The sequence below is a fragment of the Periplaneta americana genome, chromosome 4 (genome assembly GCF_040183065.1).
Source record: "Periplaneta americana isolate PAMFEO1 chromosome 4, P.americana_PAMFEO1_priV1, whole genome shotgun sequence".
Taxonomy (NCBI): Eukaryota; Metazoa; Arthropoda; class Insecta; order Blattodea; family Blattidae; genus Periplaneta; species Periplaneta americana.
In genome coordinates this window covers 100,188,759-100,211,810 of record NC_091120.1, presented here as the reverse complement: position 1 = coordinate 100,211,810, position 23,052 = coordinate 100,188,759, and the positions used below count along the sequence as shown (strand labels likewise).

The window sequence follows — 23,052 nt, the reverse complement described above, 5'->3', positions numbered from 1 at the left end:
TCAGGAGTTTACATTGCGAATTATTACAGACCTGCTAACTAACGGAACGTGTAGTCCTTCAAACAGTTTAATGGTTGCGTTTAGGTGATATAAACACCATAACATAAAAATATGTTGTTGTTGTTGTTGTTCAGTCAACTGTTCGAAAACAGGTCTGAACCTCACAAGTGATACCAAGAAGGCACCACTTATAAGGCAACTAGACCAGGAGATAATGGGGTAGGGTGGTCAGTTCCTTTCTTCCTCCATTGCATACATTGCCGACTAACTACATATTACACTAGTCAGACTTCAGATGCATGTTCTTCCTCTAACACATATCGTCAAATAAGACAAATAAGATGTACTGCCTGATAATAGATGTACATATCAGCCAGAACCTCAATCAGAGGATAAGAAAAATGTGATCCCTACTTTAAAACGATTATACTTTTTGCTGTATCATTTTCTATATTTGAACAAGAGAGTTAATGGCTTTATTGCCAAGAACTCGGCATTGGTTAGCAACAACAACATTGCGAATTATTTTGTTATTTGAAAATTATATAAAAGGGGAAACAAGTTTCTAAGCAAAACCAAGATACATACTGACGTGACAGAAGTAAAAAAATCCATTAATTCCTCGAGTCCTCGTGTATAGTAATGTGAGTTGTCATTACAGAATTACGAAATCTGAGAGCTTTAGCAAGTATACATTTTCCTGTTATTCACAATATGTTACCTCCCTCTAGGTACACTCTTTCATTTTCCATTTCATATACTGCATTCCATATAGATTTTAGATCATCATTGTAGCTTTGAGATGTGGAACAACTAAAAATTATACAAAAATATGATAATTCATAGTAAACAAATTAATTCAATTTACAAACATAAACATTTCATCTGTTGAGTAAAACGTATGAATATGGAGCAATTTTATTATGTTACAAACTTTCATTCTTAGCCTTTGAAAGCTTTAAGATAATTAGGCAGTGCATTGAAGACTAATAAATGAATAGTGAACTCCTTTTTTGTAACAGCTGAAAATAACAGAGGATACGATATGACAGATCTTTCTTTCAATATATTCGGTGCTGTTGACCCTTCACATTTCTGTATTCGGGCCAAAAGTCCCTTACTTACACTATTTATAATTTAAAACACAGACTTAACGTGAGTAACGTGACCTTAATACCTGCTCTTAACTATGTCTTTCACGTCCCTTCACTTTCACTTATTCATCCTTCTAATTTATCACCCTAATTATCATCCATCACTTCTCTTATTCTCAGCTACACTTAATAACTATTCAACTAATTTTCTCATTCAACTTTACTCCCACCTTTCTCATAACTAACTAAATTGTTTCTTGTAAATAACATAAATACATTCAAATTTATTTAATATAGAAGACCTAACCCATATTGACTACTTCTGGAAAAACATAACCTGTTATTAAATTTCACTGTCTAAAAACTTCTAACACATCACATTATCACTCATATTGGTTTCACTTTGTTTATAACTTAGTCTTAGAATCCACTGTTTAAACAAAACAATTTCATAACCTTGCAAAAGTGCATCCAGTTCAATTCCATTTTTCCATCAAATAACTAACCCTGCTATTATTTCATCCCAGTGATACACCATTTCCTCAGATTATAAACTGTTTTTTCTTTCCTACTGCCCCCTCGTTTCGCACTCTTAACTCGATTTACACTCTCTATACTTCTCCTCCTACTCATTTCACTTTCTCTTTTCCCATTCTCTTCTTTTTTATTTAACATTCTTCTCTTCCCCCTTCTGCTTTTAAACTCCAAAGTTTCCACTTCTGTTTTCATTTGATACTTTGCTTATTTCTATACTTTTCTGCATCTACACACTTCTGACTTGACATTGGGGTGACGTCATTACTGATCGCCTTCCTGATTATGTATCCTCTATCGGAGAGTTCGTTATCTCCTGCATGGAATCTGCTGACATTGATGGTTTCTTCCGACTTCTTCCATCTCAATCACCTGTGTCACTGCCCTCATGCCTTCCGCAACTTTAACTTTTCTATTAATTAAACTATTATTTACAATCTCTCTTACTCTCTCCTTTATCTCTATTCTTTTTCTTTAATTTATATTCTCTTCATTTTTCGACTCATACAAGTTTACTAAACAAATTCGACATCGAATAACTCCTCATTAATTTTCAATTTATCTTTAATTTATTTATTACAATGTCCATTTATCCTAGCTGCTTTCATAAATGACACTAACAGATTTCTTCTACACCTCACCTCGTATTCAAATCTTCTTCTATAATAATAATCGAGTCTTTCAACGCCTTCTTACTATCCACGATCTTCTCCGTAATCATCCAGTTTGCCAGTCTGATCAAAATGAACCTTTTATTCCCGTTTCCAATTTTATACACTTCTTTCACTTGTCCATTTCCAATGTCAATATCTAACCACTTCCAGCACACATTCACTATCACTTCATACGTGTCCCAAGGCTGTTCTTTCACTTGATCTTCAATACCAAAGAAGATTAGATTGTTCTTCCTTTTCTCTTCTTCTAAATATTTCACCTTCTTTATAACCGAGGGTTTATGGAAATCTGATTTGTGACTCGTATTAAAATTATGAATGTTCTGATTAGTATTAAAAGTAACTTGATTTTTAACATAAACCATCATCACGGAAAGAATGTACTCACATGTTAAGGTCAAGATTTTTAAATGTTAAAAAACTGTTTAGCTTCAAATGAGTTACCCCATTATAATAAATTGTATGTAGAATGAAAGTATGCAAAGTATGCCAAGGATGCTCTTAATCACTACCCTGTTCAACATCTACTTGGAGGATTTAGTGAAGAATTGTTTTCAGGACATGGGAGGGGGGTGACAATAAGATGAAGATTTTTTTAGTTGGTTATTTTATGGCGTCTTATCAACTTTTATGGATATCTAGCATCTGAGTGAGATGAAAGCGATAATGCTAACGAGTTGAGTCCAAGGTCCAACACCGAAAGTTACTTAGTATTTGCTCTTAATGTGTTGAAGGGAACCCCCAGAAAAAACTTCAACCAGGTAACTTGTCCCAACCAGGATTCAACTCGGAACCACTAGTTTCACGGTCAGACGTGCTGTTACTCCAGAGCAGTGGACTGAAGAAGAATAAAATGCATACAAATTGCTGATCATATGATGTTGTTAGCAGAAGAGGAGATGATACTAAGGGATATGCTACTAGAGCTAAATGACAGCTATGACCAGTATGGGATGAAGATAAATGCGAACAAGACAAAGAACATGGTTATCGGAGAAAAATAAAGAAAATAAACGTGTGAATTCGAAATGAGGCAGTGGAATAAGTGGACAGTTTCAAATACTTGGGGTGTACTGTAAGTAGTACCAGTAATATAAGCTGCTGCCAGGAAGTCAAAAGGAGAACAGCAATGGCAAAGGAAGCTTTTAATAGAAAAAGAAACATTTTCTGCGGAACTTTAGAAAAAGAACTACGGGAGAAATTAAGTGCTTTGTATAGAATGTGGCAGAAACATGGACATTACGACGAAGTGAAGAGAATATACTAGAAGCATTTGAAATGTGGGTAAGAAGAAGAATAGAGCGTATGAAATGGACAGAGAAAATAAGAAATAAAACTATGCTAGGAAGAGTAGTGAAGAAAGAATAATACTGAAACTGATTAGGAAGAGAAAAAGAAATTGGTTGGATCACTGATTAAGGAGGAACTGCCTACTGAAAGAAATGATGAATGGGAAAAAATTTCGAGGCAGAAGAAGATATCAGATGATACATAACATTAAGTTATATGACTCGTATATGGAGACGATGAGTAAGGCAGGAAAAAGATAAGATTGGAGAATGCTGTGTTTGCAGTGAAGGACCTGTCCTTGGACAGAAAACTATGAATGAAAATAGATCGCAATAGAAAATAATGATCTTAATGCATAACAGACATTGCTTAATTTAGGAGTAATAAATATTCTGTGTTTTTTCCAATTTAATTGCTTAATCAATTCCAAACCAAGAAACTTCGTGCTAATAGATTCTTTGATACCAATTCCATTTAATCCAATATTGTAAGATAATTCAGCACTATTAAGTGTATCAAATTTGATTACACTGGTTTCATCAGCATTCATTCATTCATTCATTCATAGTATTCTGCCCAAGGGCAGATCTTTCACTACAAACCCAGCATTCTCTAGTCTTTCCTATTTTCTGCCTTCCGCTTTGTCTCTGCATATGATCCATATATCTTATCATTAAGAGCTAGCTTATTTGTATTAAATAATTCATTCATTAGATTTAGTATTCATAAAATTATCATATTGTTTATTTGAGATAAAAATAATCATACTGTTTATTTGAGATAATCATATTTGTATCATCTCAAAATAAGATAACCAGGGATAAATGATTATTTTATGGTAGAGGCAAAATCATGAATATAAACTAGAAACAATAATGGACTTAGAGAACTTCATGTTTAATATTCCTAAATCCTGAGTGTGTAACTTTGTGAAAATTTGATATATATATATATATATATATATATATATATCTTTATTTATTTATGTCAAACAATCTCAATCTCATATGTACTATGTTGTACTCCGATTGAAATTAAATATTCTAATAAATTGGTAAATTAATTTCTACATGAATTAAGGGCTATTAGCTTCATTAGGAGTTTCACTGCTACGGAAAAAAATCGTAACATAAATAGGTCACATTAGTAGAAAAAAGTATTGGTAATTCAAAATTTGTACCAGTACCCAATAATTTTGTGAGAACTACCTATAGTTTATACCATAGTTCTGTATGTGTAAATGGAGTGAGCTGAAAGACATGTTCATTCATACACATAATTATTCAAAGAACTTTCATTTTAAATGTTCGCAATAAATAGTGAATCAGTGAATGATTAATTATCTAAATACAGGTAAATGTGAAATAGGTTATGGATATAGCAAAAGCACGAGAGAAAAAAAAATATGTGGCAAAAATAATTAAAACTTTTTGGGCAAATAATAAGATTATGGTTCGTGAGAATTTAAGGAAATAAAAATGTATCATCTGGGGTTTGACGAACATCTATTAATTATAACACTGCATCATATACATACCCATCCAACTCTGCTGTCTCGATGAAACAGAGCCCATTGGGTTCACTAGTGGTTAGCAACAATACATCAGCTGCCACGAACTGATCATTTTCCATGCGAATGACATCACCTACTTGCACCTCTGCCCACTTCTCTTCCACTAGCCTTCCATCTCGCAATGCCTTAGACCGTCGATTATTCACCTGTGAGTCACTCATATGGCGTTGCTGCAAAAAATACATTAAAAGGTAAGCCAAATATTTCGTATAACTTAAAAAAAAAATGTAATAATTATGATGTACTGAGCCAAACTTCAGTAGGATGCACTTTAAACGTATTTCTATAAGGAACTGAAATAACTGAAGGTAACTTAATTTATACAAAGCCTTGCATTGAAGGAAAATATCAATTTCAAGAAAAAAAAATTATACTTATACATGTTTTCAAATGTTATTTTCTGTATTACTTATAAAAAAGAATTTGCCCATTGCAAAGAGAAATCTGTATAATTTTTTCCCGATGGTTAAGAAAACAGACACACAATTTATACTTTTGGAGTTTCTTGACTTGTTAAATCAGGAAAATTAAAAATAGAGGTCGTATTGTCACAATATCCTCTATTCTCTTTTTCAAATAGCATGTTTCTATTTTACAACTAAAAATAGAAATTCATAGCTACAAGCAAAATTTTATAGCTCTTAAAATTTTGAAAACAGTTAGTACTACTTCACAAAAATCCATACAATGATTTATGTAGACAAGCACAACGAATGAAGTTATAATTTTATATATAAGAAAGAATGTACAGTACTCCAGAGAAGAAATATATACGAAGTAGAACTATTTTCACTGTTATTCATGAAGGAAAAGAAAACTGATCACTACCTGTCATACAAAAAACTAGCTATAAAAAGAAAACTGATCACTGAATTCGTATCAGTACCTGTCATATAAAAAACTAGCTGTAAAAATAAAACTGACCACTGCATTTATATAAGTATCTGCCATATAAAAAAGTAACTAAAATTGCAATTTTTTTGCATCAATTTTAAGCTTAATGCTCCTATTTTGTATCATCAGTGTAAACAAATTACAATGTATTAATAAAGGACCAAATAAAAGTTTCAATTTTCTGTACCTGTACACACCAGAATATTTAAGAAAAATCTGCAATATCTCTATCCTAAAAATTAAAAACAGTGAATGAATGTTACTGAACGTCTTACACTCAAATTTTATTGTACAATATTGGTTTCTACGTAACTTACAGTGGCGGCTCCTGCATATTTCTTAAGAGGAGGAAAGAAGTTAACAGCATAAAATAACACCTTCTTGAATGAAACATGCTACAAATTGGCCTACATGCATATATGTAAGACCAAGTAGTGTTGGGGTTGGCCTTCCCTTTTGTATAGCAATAATCTGTTCTGGTAAACTGAGTTTCCTAAATTGTCCAAAATGTAATGTTTTCACTTCCATTCATTGTTGAATAATTGCACAAATTAACAATTACAAAGAAATTCATAACCTTGCAGCATTTTTCACGCACACTACAGCATCACACGTGTCGGTAGAGACCAGGAACTAACACGTAACTGGAACCGTATTACAGAAGTGGGAATGGGAAATAATCTGTTAGGAAAGCGAGAACACTGCACCCACCCACGTGGTCTGTGTTGCCACATGTACATTGCCAAATGTATATTTTACAAGTTCAGTATCACATAATGAACAACAATCAAAATACCCCTCATTTCTCGTGAAAAACAACAACTGAATAGACTACAGTGGACTATAATGGACTTTATGTTGTCAGCAAACAGCTGGATACATTAAGAAGATTGACTGAAGTTCAGTATCACATGCTTTTGAAGAATGTCAGTTCTTGTAAAGTCATGCTACCATTATTGTTCAAAGCTGTCGATGGCCGATTAATTTTTTTTTTTTTTGAAAATAATGTAGTTTGGAGTACTTTCAATTTCAAATATATTTGTACAAAACTGACAACTTGGCTGTTGTCCTGTTTAGTAGAGAATGAATGGAAGTGAATTTCAGGGGCCAAAAAGATCTAAGATACTAATGTAGAACTACTTAATCTTTGTTTTATATAAACCCAACTTCAACTTTCAGATATCCTCGAAAGTTTCAAACCATGAATAGTTGCCTATACAAAGTGCAATGAATAATATATTTTGATTTATAATTTTAAAAAAGTTTATATGGTGTCCTTCATAGCTTTGCGTTAAAACTGTTTCTATTGTGCCTCCTCCTAGATGTGTTATAGTCTGGTTGAATGCAACATCGTTAGATGGCAGCGGTAGCAAGCTTGCTGCACGACCAGTCAGTTTCTGTCTGCTACACTATTTCCCGCCCATACGCTGATTCAGAGGAGGATCTCCTCCCTCTCTTTTCATATACTTGCTTTAAAACTCTGCTTCTTTCTCTGGCCATTAATGAGCTGTTTTCTATGTGTGTTAACTGTAGTAAAGGAGGAAAGGATTGACTTTCCTCCACACAAACAATCTCGCATCTTTCTCACAGTTTTCTAGCAGCACATGAGCGCGCATCGTTTAAAACTCGATCAACCGAGATTTTCTTATAGCTGTGAACTTAAAAATTATCGAATTTTCCTCGAATTTTAAGGAACATATTTTATTTGGTATTTACTTTCAAAAGAAGAAAAATGTGAGGAGGACGTTCCTCCCTTCTCTCTCCCGAGGAACCGCCACTGGTAACTTATACACTGTAAAAAAAAATAAAGGTGTCCCTTATATACGATATGAACAAGCTTGGGGGGCATGGAAGTAGAGCTTCATGCTTTTTTGACCTCGATACTAAAATGAGGTTGTGGTCGGCACCCTGTTCTGTTCTGGAAGTTTACAACGAGAAAATCTCGCCATCACCTGGGATTGAATCCAGGACCTTCCAGTCTGTAGCCAGCAGCTCTACAAATTGTGCTACCAACATTTTATACAACATAGGTTTTACAGTTTGTTTTTATAAGAAAGGAATTGGACATATAGGTGATATTACTTTTTATTTTACTTGAACTTCTCTATCTTTTAGGTACTGGTATTCCATCTCTCGTGGCTTTAACATTTAAGTACTCGCGAACTATTTTGTGACATTAGTACTCGCGTGGGGGTCAAAGTGACCCCCGAGTAAAAATATGAATTAAAATATGAAATTCATAGTTCCACATAAACTTTCTAGCTCATATGAGTCATTACTTGCCAAATGTTCTTAAGTAATAATTTGCATGTATATACACCACAAAAGTAACACTGTAATACTTGTGGACTGATTTGTAACATTAGTAGTCGCGTGGGTGTTAGAGTGACCCCCAATTAAAAATACGAATTAAAATATGAAATATTCTGGTTCTATGTAAATCTTCTAGCTCATATGCATCATTACTTGCCATAATCTTTTAGAGTAAGAGATTTAACGTATTGAATCACAAAAATAACACTATACTAATTGTGGACTAATTTATGACATTAGTAGTCGCGTGGGGGTCAATAGAACCCTCAGCCTAGAAAATTTAAATTAACGCAACAAATGACAGTGACAGACTGGAAGTTATCATGTAGTCATATTGCCGACACTCTTTCAGGAAGGTACTGATAAGCTGGGCAATGTAGGCAACAGCGTAAAAATAATACAAACCAATATATAACACTGGGGGTCAACATGACCTCCACGCAACTACTTAAATGTTAATTATTCCATATCGTGTCACTCCCGAAACATGGGAATCGCAGTTCATAGTATGGTTTCAATTGCATATCATATACTATTTCTCTTAATCATTCCCCTTACTATATCGGAAATTACAAAATTTACTAGTTTATAATATCTTCAAATAATTTTAATACAGCTGAGTTCACGTAAATCATGCTAGACAGCACACACAGACAATCGAACTTACAAAATCATCATAGGCATCTTTCACTGCAGTGAGTGCCAGCACACCAATGAGAGGCACAGCAGTGGTTATTGGCGTTAGCGAGCTGATGGCTGGTATCACCTGCAGCACCAACAGGCACAGAAAGTAGAAGTTGGCAAGGCGCTGGAACTGCTCAAATAAATTCAGTGGCAGGAACGTCAGCACACTGTACTTGGACGTCTTGATGTAGTTGCTCTGTGAACACATACCAAGTAACTTCAGATTGTTATGTGAGACATGAATAGTATAATTTTAAACGTGATTTTAAGCTTTTATGGTTACTGGACTTAACATTCCAACGTTTCGAAACTGTACAGTACACAGATTCCATCTTCAGGGTTATACAGCTGTCACAGAAGTTTGATAAAATATATATGATAAAATCTTTTACAGTGTAATATAGCATCTTTGATCACATCTCGCTGTGACTTAGTTCCATGATAAAAGTTATGGCCATCATCATACCTTTGATAAAATCTGTGACTGAGAAGAAAGAAAATGGCGGCCATTAAGTAAACATAGTCTGTGAAAACAACAAAACTTTTAATATCACATTATGAGTCACATGGAATGTTTCATCATTCATTATTAAATATTTAGTATAAATAGACTTCACATCTTCACACTGAAGTTCTCTCAGTAGAATATGTTGGATTCCTTTTGTATAATTTCTTCCTACCCAAATCTCTAACCCAAATCGTCGACTTAGAGTGTAAACCTGCTAAGTAACAAAAAGGAAATTTTACAGGGAAAACAAAAAACTGAGTATAAATTAACTCTGAAACTTTAGGACCAGATCTGTACTTTGGAATTGGTCCTAAAGCTTCAAAGTCAATTTATTTTTTATTAGTTAGCAGGTTTACACTCTGAGCCGACGAAATACGTTTTTTCTTTGATTTCTTCTTAATGCAATATATACCGGTATTACTGCATTTACAGTTACAACAAGCATAGAACTGTTGTGAGTTCATTATTAGAACTGTGATGAAAGATATGGTAAAAGCTTTGACATAGTGTAATATACTCAAAATCATACATTTGATCGAAAATTTTATAGTATTCTGTGACATAGAAGTTTGATAGTGTAAACAGAGTAGATGATCTTTCAGGTCGTACTATATTGCCCTGCAAATGGAACCTATTACAATGAAAAGACTAGTACAGCCCGTAATGTACCGAACACAAATCTTCGTTTTGAGACCCAAGCCATTACTTCTGACTGGTGACTGTGTTCACTATTCTCTTTCACATATTCGTAACATTCGATCATTTGAAATTTTACAGAAATCAGTTAAATTCTTCTGAATTAATCATCTTTATCAATATGGGCTATATAAATTAGCAATATATTTAATCGAAATATTTCAATGTTTCCCATCTCAAGTTGTTTATATTTATCGCTCATCTGCGAATTGAATTGAAATACTGCTGCCATGTCTTGTATGAACCATAGTGATTAGCACACCCAGTATACTAAAAGCAAAACACCCTCTGACCTTTGTTATCTGCGATGTGTCTCAAGAATGTTTACGAAGATGAGTCATTCGTGGAAGAATATAGCCGATAAAGAGTGCATAATAGTGATGGGCGAAGTTGTTCTTTTCCCGGAACAGTTCCGACTGTTCCGGTTCCGAAAAAATACTATGTTCCAAATAACAGTTCCGAAATAACAGTCACCAGTGGTGATGAGTCGGAGTCGTTGAGTCGTTCAAACGAACGGTACAGTACCCTCCCTCTTTACCATGCTGCTCACACTGGAGCACTCATAGGCATGACATAGTACACATTCTTATCTATAGATGGCACTGCAATGCACATTCGAATCGATTTTGGAAAATTGCTGTGCATGCGGACAGAACTCAAAAGCTTAATGTTAGTAATTAAACAGCTGTTGACTACAAGGACAGAATAGAACACTTTGTTTTCGTACATAAAGTTATAAAGACATGGTAGCCAACTAAAAAAAATAACATAACATTTAAAACATATGGTATATAATGTCTCTTCTCTCTATTACATAATAAAAAAAACAAATCATTAATTTTTATTTTTACTTTTCTTAATGCAGTTATAATAATAATAATAATAATAATAATAATAATAATAATAATAATAATAAATATTACAATTTCATAAATAAAAAAGGGTAATTTCATAGAAGACGGGCACCTGGTTGGATGTACTAAGTATTACCAACTTTTTTACTTTAGAGTTAAATGTTAGTGATTTTTAGTGACTTTTATATGTTAGTTCTAGGTTTTTATACGAGGTGTCGCATTGATGATGTTTCATTTTGATTGGTTATAGTTGTCATTTGTTCTAGAATTTTCGTTAATTTTGAATGGGTAATGACGTTGTTAATTGTTCTTGGTTGTTTGAAGTGAGTGGTGTTATGCTGTTTTGCTGGCTAAAGCTATTGGAAGTTTGTCATTTTATGATATTCCTTCGATTTCAATGGTTATAGTTGTCATCATGTGTTCTAGAATTTTCGTTAATTTTGAATGGATAATGACGTCAGTAAGTTGTTCTTGGTTGTTTGACGTGAGTGGTGTTAAATTGTGTCTGATGGGTAAACCTATTGAAAGTTTGTCATTTTATGATATTTGTGAAAGATGTGTGAACATAGAACAGAGTATTACATTTTATGTCGATTTTGGTTCAGTTCTTTCGCTGGTGAATAAAAATTGTATCGATTGTTGACGAGAAAACTGTTCCTGTGATTCCAAGGAATTGTTCATTGAATTCTCCATACAAGTTAAGGTGTAATAAGAGTTCAAAGAGAATTTCATTTTGTGTAAATACATGGTTTAGTTATGTGAACTTAACTGTACGACAAAGTGGTGGTTTAGTTCTTTGTTGGCTCCATGCTTTAAGTTCATATTGCCTTGAAGCCTGTGGCATAATGCAAGTGAAGTGGTTGTCTTTGAAGACGTCAATGAGGATTGAATTTTGTTTGATTAGGTGATAAAATATTGTTTTGTTTTGTGTTTTAGTGATTTGTGGGGGTAAAGTGCGGGCGAAAACTGCCAGAAAAGTACTACCAACTATGAAGTTCAAATGCCACCAAACACCATAAAAATCAAAGATGAAAAATTAAACATATTTTCATTTTTTGAAAGGCTTTTTCTTTCTTAAAAATATGAATATATGTTTAATTTTCCATCTTTGATTTTGTAATGTTTGGTGACATTTGAACTTCATAGTTGGCAGAACGTTTTGGTAGTTTTTGTCAGCCATGTTGGATTTTGCCCGTCTTCTAGGAAATTACCTAAAAAAGATATATATTGGCAGTACTGAAACCTGGAAACCCCGCAGTGGGTTAGTAAAATGTTGGAATCGCATCTTTACCAAAGTGTAATTTAAACTTCGCATTAAACCTCGCTCTCCAAATCAGTACTTATATGGGTAGTTTCCAACAAATAATGCTACAACATTTTTGTCGTTCTTTGATATCAGAGAAGATAGCACAAAAACTTGTGCTTGTCAGACTTAACCTCAACAAACGACATACAGACATTGTAACTAAACCACTCATTACCATTTACGACTTTAACCTTTGTATAGAATCAGCTGATCAATGAATTAATAATAGTATGCGTACTTTATGACTTTGTAGAATGTTTATAAAACAGAATTAGTCAACTAATGGTGAAATAAACCATAAAGCGGGAATGAATATTACAGATTATTAAATACTTACTATAACATTACAGATGATTGGCCAGTCTTACAAATGTTGATATTAAAGTTCGCGCCACCGCAAGGATTTCAATTTCCATGCGCCCCCCTCCAACCACGTGAGAGTTTCAAGTACCAACTTCATCCAACGAAGTTCCAAGTATAACATAAAGAACAACGAGAACAGTGTAACTGCAGCTGTCGGTTCATCGGAACAAGCTCCGACGTTCCGACTGTTATCTCGGAGTCGGAACATACCTTGTGCAACGCGGTACTGCGAGCCCGCAACAGCTGGGCAAGTGAGCAGCTCGGAGTCGGAACACTGTTATTTCGGAACAGGAGGTCCCGACCTACTGTTCATTTTTGCAACAGTTCCGAGAGAGTCGGAACATACCCTGTGCAACGCGGTACTGCGAGCCCGCAACAGCTGGGCAAGTGAGCAGCTCGGAGTCGGAACACTGTTATTTCGGAACAGGAGGTTCCGACCTACTGTTCATTTTTGCAACAGTTCCGAGACCGGAACAGTTCCAAAATAACTGTTGTGTTATTTTTTACCCATCTCTAGTGCATAATTACATACTCAGTTTCAAAGAGTTGTCCTCGTTAATAACATCTAGAGTGCACAGTGGTCCAGAGATCCCGAAAACCTGGCCAAACCCTCAAAATACGAACGTGGTAAAACATGTCACCGAGCTAACAATCAAGGAGTCAATGGCCTGGGGTATTCTAAACTACCCGGATAGTCATGAATTCCCAGTCCTTAGTTCGACAGAAACTTCAGAAGTGAAAGGTCGTTCGAGCGCCACAATTTATCTCTGTTTTTCAAGCTAGCAACTACGAAGTTCCAATACTCAAAAGCCCGTAAGTACTTTTTCAATACATTTCTTTATATTCCCTGAATTGTTTCAATTTAAATTTACTGTTCTATAAATGATTAGGTTGTGTCCAAAAATTTCATGTAATTTTGTTATTTCTATTAGAGATTTGACTGCCACCCTATGCCGCTTCGGTTTCTCTTTCCAAAAGGAGTTCAATTCCTCCTTTTTTAGAATCAGTAAACAAAATTTGCTCATATTTGCTCGTTTTCGAGAAAATAAATTATTCCCGAGGCTTCGTCATCGAACACGCAGTTTACTTACTCTATAGGCCTGCAGTTTTTTTGTATCTTTTACAGACATTTCTTATAAAAAGACAAGAAGAAAGCTGCTACAAATTCTCTGGGAGGCGAAAGGAGACAGAACTGTCACAAAGAAGCATCTCTTGACTTTTCTTAACAAGGAAACATCAGCTGAGCTGGAGGGAGAAGCAAAACAGGCCCGCTTTGGTACATAAAATTGTGACTCATGGGTCCTCTACAATTCCTCATCGTCTTTTACCGATTAGGCAGCTATCGGAAGAGGCCAAGAGGCGAGAAACAAGCACATAGAAGAGTATCGAGAGCACCATTCTCGAAAATGCTCAAGAGAGGACAATATAATAGATATGCTCCTTCAGCTGCTGTTCTCAAGCGACCCTAAGATTTCCATCTACAGAGAGCCGATGGCCCAAAAACATAAGAAAAAGAAGTATCTCTATCTGTGCTTAGCCCCCTGAAAGTGGTAGAGGAGCCCTCACCTGTTAGATGATTCCGAATGAATGTAGGCTTATGTAAAGTGTAAAGATATTTACGGGGGTAGAAACACCTTTACAGCTTAAAATGTTTGATTTTTTTTTTTACTAATTGTTAATGCGTGTCTTAACTCTTCAGTTACATTTTGTTAAAAAGTTATTTAAGTTTCTACATTAGGTACTTTCAAAGTTACGATTTTTATGCATAACGCTGAGCTGTTTTTAAAAATGGTGAAGGAGAGATTTTACTGTTTTCCTGACAACTGTAATTTTCAAATCCACTGTTAATTATAGGTCTGAAACTACTTAAGCGAAAGTTCTGAATTTTTTGTCTGTGTCAACATAAACTCTATCTACAATCTGTACCTAAATCATGCTATTATGTTGGATAAATTGTCTAGGAAAAAAAGTATTAAAATACCTTTAAAATCGGTTCCTTAATTTTAAATGTAGATTAAAAATTTATATTTACTTACAATTCTGAATGGAACCCTAGTTAATTTTTAGACCTATCTTTTGGCTTAAGTTTAAAATTAGTTGAATTAGGATTAAAACGCCGAACTTGGAACTGAAAGCAGTCATCATTGAAAAATTAAAACGTGTATTAATAGGCAAGTTAAAATGGATAATAGTCTTAATATAAAGTAGAATTGATGGGCCTTTCAGATGCCTATTTTGTAATCTTTCTTGTAAATCAAATATACTGAGAAAAAATAATCAAAATGCTAAACTTTTGACTGCCTGAAGCTGTATGTACCCCCTTACAATCATTATTCATGTAAGTTTTTTTTTCTTCTTATTTTTGTCCTAAAATATTATTCTTGTCCCGAAAAATCTGATGGATTTAATTCGTTGTAGGCGAAAAGGACCTTGGCCAGATTTTCAGGGTTCCTGGACCACTGTGGAATGCGACGATAATTATTCGTAATTAGATCCAAGATATATTGTCCTACCAGACTTGCAGTTGTTTGGAATCTGGAACTGTCATATACGTACATCAGTCGTCATACCTATGAATCATTTATCATTCTGAGATGGCGATTTCTCGGAATTGTGATTTTGGAACTATAGTCACAGTCGGAACCAGTGACAAACCAATCACAGCGACAAAATCACAGGTCTTCAAATCACACCCCATGACTAAGCACCAGTTCATGCTTCATACCACTGGACCCGTTTTTCAATTACCACGTTGTGATAGAAGAATATGGAGAAAACAAATACATAATTAATTTGTAATTATCACAAATACAACACATTGGGAATTTGATAATACAAATAGCAATTCAATCAGAATTTATACTTTTATATTCCGTTAAGTGTCTCAAAATCATTATGTGTTTATGCATAGCTGAAGAAGTAAATTAATTTTCATAACTTAATAGCTTGACTAAACATACGAGTCTAACGTACTTCTATACGTATTTGTGATAATAATTAATCATGAATAATGATTGTAAAAATCCACAGCGTAGTTAAACTACTAACGTGTTTTCTATATATATATATATATACAGGTTATAAACTTGTAAACAATGAAGCCAGAATATTATATGAAAATATCCCTTGCACACGCACATTTCCTTATGTTTGGATAATAAGTGATAGGATACAAGTGGTGGCTATTATTAATGGTAACCGCTCCAGACCCTTCACTGACGGTTAGAGGTAACGAGCCCATATTTCATGAAAGATTTATTATCATGTCCCCCCCCCCCTTTTTCTAGGGTGCACGTAGAATGGCCTCATTAGTTTTCAGGGTCAGTTACTCGTTATATGATTTGCATAAGATATAATAGAAAAAAAGGTAACACATTTCTAACACATTCACAAATGTTTAGGTAAATTATATAGAATGTTCAAAAATTGGTTACAAACTTTGACAGTAAACAGTAATCACCAAAGTAAGTAAAAAGCTTGTAGTAAACATAGCCTTACATTCACAGAATGTTCAAAAATGGGTTACAAACTTTGACAGTAAACAGTAATCACCAAAGTAAGCTTGTAGTAAACATAGCCTTACATTCACAAGTGTTGAGGTAAATTATACAGAACGTTCAAAAATGGGTTACAAACTTTGGCAGTAAACAGCTTGTAGAAAATATAGCCTCACATTCACAAGTGTTGAGATAAATTATACAGAATGTTGAAAAATGGGTTACAAACTTTGACAATAAACAGTAATCACCAAAGTAGGCCCTAAGTAAAAAGCTTGTAGTAATCATAGCCTCGAGCTAACAAATAATACATACGAAGCTACAAGATCTTCACTGTCATTGCTACATCATGAGAATTTATTAGCATGTTCCCCTCTTTTTCTAGGGCGCGTGTAGAATGAATGGCCTCATCAGTTTTTCAGGGCCAGTGTTACTCGTATATGATCTGTATAAGAAATAATAGAAATGAAGGTAACAAAAATGTCACAAGTGTTGAGGTAATTTATACAGATTGTTCAAATGTGGATTACAGACTTTGACAGCAGACAGTAATCACAAAAATAGGTAAAACGCTTAGCTTAGGCCTAACAAATAATACATACGAAGCTACAAGATCTTCACTGTCATTTCTGTATCAAAAAACTTCCAGTTATTGGTAGTGTTTAAGACCTCGTCACAGAGAAGCACGCGTTTGTTCTGAGGATTTCTGATATCTCTCAAACTGCTAATAAGGATTCACAATTCGTTGATACAATGTCTCCCTGCCAACGACTGACCCTGAATTCGACAAAACCTAAAATGTGCCCACACCCTAACATCTAACGGAATAAGGCCAAATGACTGGACCTCACAAGCATATGGCATTCCGAACGATCTACACAGTCAACCTACATGTACGTTTGCGAAGACATGTTACACGTTAGAGTGTCAAATAGTATCCTCTGTTCTTAACGAAAGATTTAAACACACAAACGTAAGAAGTTTTGTCTTTCAAATTCTTATTACCCTACTACCCCATCAATGGAAAAAATCCGTCTGTAACTTTGAAAGTATTTTCTTTACATATGTTTATTAGAAGTTACCTTTACTTACTTTTGGTGAATGCCGCAGTCAGTTTGTAACCCATTTCTGGAACATACCCTATATATATATATAAGCAGAATTTGATTCTTATATAATTCCACAGAACGAAATAGAAATTAATACATTTTGATTACTGCAGTACTTTTACTTTTTATGTAACATTAATAAAAATTGTGACGCTTTAAGAAACAGATTTCGATATTTTCACGCGCATACACGCTTTCCATATCTCTGACAATGAAATATCGGATTTTAGGACTCCATCAGATTGCAAAATTTTGTCTTATCGTCCACAATCTGCTCTAATTCTTTCTTTCCCTTGTTGTTGGATGTACCTGGTAGACGATTTCTTTAATTCGTTTCCACAAATAAAAGACATCCCGCGATAAGTCAGGAGAACGAGGCGGCCAAATACCCTTACACCGCATGTAGCAGAACCAAAACGGAGATGCTTATTTAAAATTTATTTTTCTTTTCTCTTTGATTGTGAAAAGAATGAAAGTTAGAAAAGAAATTAGTAAAGGTTATTTCTTTTTAAAAGTCCTATCCAAAGATACCTTACGTAACCTATGTTCTAATTTGAAAATTAAAAGTTGATCCTGGGTTACCCTTACTTCCCGAAAATGGAAGTGTAACTCGATTCTTTATATAGGTTTTTTGTTTAGAAATTTTTTCGCGAACACTCAGAAACAAATCGTTTTCGAGAAAAAAGCACCCGGTAATACAACAAAGAACACCACCACATCGACAAAGTAAACAGACATTCATGCTCTAGGTAGCACTCGAACCCGTAACCATGGCTTGAACAAGGCGACAAAGTTGCGCCTTAGCCATTGAGTATTTCAGGATCATTTTATTCGGGAAATAAAGTGGAATTAAACGGTGACCATGACGCGTGAACGAGATGCAGTCTCAAGAAAAGCGCCTCGCATTTGGGAAGTCGATGTCACAGTACAGGTACATATGTTGATAGTGATTTTAACTAAGTATAAAACACGTTCCTACGAGAAAAGTAGGGATTGCTGCATGTTTTTCGTATGAATACGTAGACCTACATTCTGATTTGTAAATCGTTCATCCACCGCAATGTCAGCCACGTTATCTGATGAAGGGAATGACGGAAGGAAAGTCATGGTCACTACAAAACAAGTATCACGAAGATGACACGTAAGGGGGTACTTAATCATACGGCTTACGCATTTTGTAACAATTCAATAAGCTTTACCACGTGAATTATATAGAGCCATAATTTTATCCGGGCTCACTTACAGCGGCACAGTTCAGCGGTCAAGCAGGGCGCGTTCGCCCACGAAAGGTAGTGCAAGGTCAGCTACAAACATGCTAAGTAGGGGGCGGATGTTGAAGACCTAAAATAGCTGAAAATTACCAATAAAATGTCCTTACATTTACAGAAAAAAATGGCCCTAAAATAAAAAAAATAATGGCAGGGGATTGTATATGGACAGATAATAAACACAAAAGAGCGAGTAGTTTTTAAATAAATCAAAATTAATTCTTAATAAACAGAAAATCACAAACAAATTAAGGAGAAATATCTGTGTTAATTCTTTGTAGAGATAGAAAGTTCGTACCAAAAAATATATATCAGGTTGTGTGCAGCCACGCATATAGATCATTTCACTAGTTGTCAGCTGTCACATAAACAATTCACAGTATATCCGCAACTGTGGATGGATGATTTTCGTAATTACATTTCAGCAACATGCATAGTAAGAAGCACTTTCATTGCGTGCTAACGTTTGCAGTTGAGTTGTACAGTTTAGTGAACGATTTTTAACATGACAGAATTTAAATCTTCCAATCACACGAAGATGAATGCAAAACTTCAAGATTTACTGGTGATCATACAAGCTTATCAGCAAATGAAGACTCATATTATGTGGAAATTATGTAATGTGTATACAAATGTAAGGAAGAAATATTATTTCAGGGACGATATGCTACGAGATACTTATATGGAATACTTTACATGGGAGATACAACAATCAGGAGAAACATTCTACTTCAAAATTTCATTCAAAATAGACGATTTTTTGTTTTTATCGAAATAAGTATGGTGTTGGTATGTTTCAGCATTCCTTCAAATAATTGCCTCCAGCAGCACTCTGCTACAGTCCAGAAATATAGAAATGACTGACGCCGCGAGATGTGAAAGAATAATTATTGTTCAAGCAGAAGTCCCAATAGTTATTAAAACAAAAAATGAAAAGTGTTCTTGAAAAGAATTGTCGAATTATGGGTTTAATGCAATGTGCCATGTACGAAATGCACTATTATATTCATAAAACTGTTGTTCACTTGGTGATACAGTAAGGAATACTGTATAATATTTCAGATTTGCTCCAGTTACGTCTTGTGACAGAACGAACATTTTCAGGGTACAATATTATTTTTATGAACATAGAAAAGTATATTTTTGATAAACTGAAAATATAAATTATTATTAATTGTAACAAGGCTAGATACATGTTATTATGTATTTTGTTTGTTATTTTTACATATATGGGTAAATTATTTTATATTGAAAATTACGAAGGATATAATTGTCAATTATTGTTCTTTTTATGCAATGTTAACTGTTCATTTTGTTTCTGATTCTAAGGCCATGCATCATTGGCACAAAGATAAGTTTGGTTACTACCAGACTGTACATTTTTGTTTTGCTGGTTTGTTGACATTGAGACCTCGGTCACTACAGTTCATTCAGTAGATATATAGACCAAGCTCACACAGATATTATGCTTATTGGATCACTATCACCACTGACTGAAGGTCTGTTTCTTTAGCAAAGAAAAATATTAAGCAGTGGAAAAACAGCAACTATAATTTATATGTAGGCCTACGAGTGATATTGATGGAAAATAAAACTAAACTTTTTAATTACAGTACGCGACTGTTTGCTGGTATAGATCGGCGGAACAAAAATGCAACGTTCCTCTTTGTATGAGCATTACTACTTGGTATGCTTAGAACAAAACTAGTCAGTTTTTTTTTCAAGATTATAATATTAACATTATTTTATTTTAAACAGGTGAGCACTAAAACCCATTTCCTGCAACCATTACCTTCCGCAAAGACTGCACATTTCAATGATCCCTTGAACAACAAAATTCGTCATAATAAACAATCATCATTCAAGGCAAAATAAAATGTTTAGAATAATGATTTTTACATTATACAAAAATAAGGGAGAAAAATGTTCGAAGAGGAGAAAAATACGGGAGCCGGGAGACTGTTAAAAATTAGGGGCAAATAAGGGAGATCCCGGGAAATACGGGAGGGTTGGTAATCCTGCTACCTAGCTAAACAGTGCCACACAGCGAAAACTGTAAGAAAGATTTTGAATCGGAGACCAGTTCAATAATGATATAAAGAGGAAGAAATACTTCAAAATCGCCCCTTCATATCGTAAAATATTTCATTACGGCGGGTACTGAAAGGCGGCACATTACATATTTACCTCTTTAAAGGTATTTTCTCAATTAGTTTAAATTATTTTATAGATATAACATTTCACATTGATTTTGGTGAAATTCTTTCAAATACATAATTGCAACAATACTTGTAGCCATAGCCTATGCTTGTTCCGAACATTTAATTAAATTATTCCTTTTTCAAAACAAATGCATTTCCTTTAGTGGTCTATGCTACTGTTTCTTGTGTCGAGAAAGATTTTCTTAAATCACGTAGTCATATCCAGACATTCAAAGATATGCTACCAGAAGTAAGTCTACCATCAAAACCAATAATAAATAACTCGTTGAGGAACTTGGTGGTTGTCAGGCGCACTCTACTACGTCGATCATCATGAGGAAATAAAAGAGTCATAGGCAATAATTCGTCAACAGTGACGCTGCTTCCATCTCGAAGGCAAGAATGCTCTTCAGGATAGAAAAAAATATCACTTCTCTTTCATTCATCAAAACCCATTTTGCTGACTCTCCTGCTACCATTGAACACCTGGAGGGTATATCCCTTCCACTAAATAAGCAATGAACATCATTAAAGCAGTTTAAAATAAGAAAATATCAGGACTAGTGGACGATGTGCTTTCAAAGCTCTCTAAAGTCCTTGAACGGAATCCTGAATACGCGAAGATGAAAGACATAGCTGCACCTCTTCAAGGAGGAGAAATAACTGGAGAATTATCATGGAGACCGAAAGCAGTGGCATCCATGAAGTGATTTCATGTTGTGTGGAGCGAACCTTTTCTCACTACAAAAAATTGTTGAGGGACAATATAAAATGTTTCACTACAGATAATTTGGAATTGTACAGATAAGGGATTAAAATTTGAAGCGTCTCTTGATAGGAGTCAACCTGTATGTAGGCAACAATTTCATATGACTGTCCACAAGTAGCATATATACAGGAGCTCTTGTTTACTGCACATGCGCAGTGTGTTGTAAGCGAAACATACAATAAGGTAACTCCAAATTTTAATTCCGTATCTGTACATAGTTGCTCATTGCTACAGTTCATCTTAAAAAAAAAGTGAGCATTTTGTTTTGTATGGTGTGTACTTTCTTGAAGAATGTTTTCTTTTTTAGTTGGTTATTTAACGACGCTGTACCAACTACGAAGTTATTTAGCGTCGATGAGATTGGTGATAGCGAGATGGTATTTGGCGAGATGAGGCCGAGGATTCGCCATAGATTACCTGGCATTCACCTTACGGTTGGGGAAAACCTCGGAAAAAACCCAACCAGGTAATGAGCCCAAGCGGGAATCAAACCCGCGCCTGAGCAAAACTTCAGACCGGCACGCAAGCGCCTTAACCGATTGAGCCACGCCGGTGGCTAAGAATGTTTTTTTTTTTTTTTTGTTGCTCTAAATTCAATAAACGGTTATCGTTAATCACACAGAAAAAGTATTTGCAGTTCACATTCGTTATGGTAGGCCTACTTACTTTAATGCAAATATTTGTCAGTTTAATACAAACAATACAGTATGGCTTGAAGAAATAAAATTCTAAAAAGGGCTAAACCATCTCTTCATGAAGCCTAAAATGATGATTACAAAATCCTAAAATTCCGAGCCCTACAAATGACATTTCTAAAAGGAAAAAATTCAATATGGACGCAAATTACCCCGAATACAACCATCGTTCTCTAGACTACACACAAGCCATTCATTCTCTGTTATCCCAAAGTGAAAACATCTGACTTCATTTTAAAATTGCATGTTTTAACTAGACACAGGTAATTAATTTTTCACAAATTTACATAAGCTGATTATATGTGAATTATATTTTCTAATTTCATTTTCCCCTCTGCGAAAGTCGGAATTCAAATATCAAAAGTATGTTAGTGAACAAATCTCTCCTCTTCATTCTAAACCTTTCAGAACTTCTTTAAAATGCTTTTAAAAAAGATAAGACATGTTTCTTAACAATTGGCCTTTGAGTACTACACATTTATTCACAGCTAGACTTTAAAATAATTCGTAATGAAAATAAAAATAATCCTCCCTATAATAATTAATTATTCCGATACATCTCTTCACATTATGCAAGAAACAACAATGAAAATCGTTAAGATATATTTCGAAATTATCGCCATTTTCTGTTTACGATTTCAAATGTTAATTCATTCCATTCATAGTTTTCTGCCAAAGGGTAGGCCCTTAACAGCAAACTCGGCATTCTCCAATCTTCCCTATTTGCGCC

At 34.5% G+C, this 23,052-nt stretch overlaps 1 protein-coding gene across 7 annotated transcripts in view; it reads right to left on the bottom strand.

The window, feature by feature from the left end:
- The window catches only part of ATP8B (ATPase phospholipid transporting 8B), a 634,707-nt gene that overhangs the window by 95,066 nt on the left and 516,589 nt on the right, over nt 1–23,052 (bottom strand). For all 7 annotated transcript variants that reach the window (XM_069823802.1, XM_069823803.1, XM_069823800.1 and 4 more), the window contains 2 exons: nt 9,040–9,252; nt 5,130–5,335 (listed from right to left, as the gene is read on the bottom strand). In XM_069823802.1, coding sequence (XP_069679903.1) covers nt 5,130–5,335; nt 9,040–9,252 — 419 coding nt within the window. The remainder of the gene's footprint in view (nt 1–5,129; nt 5,336–9,039; nt 9,253–23,052) is intronic.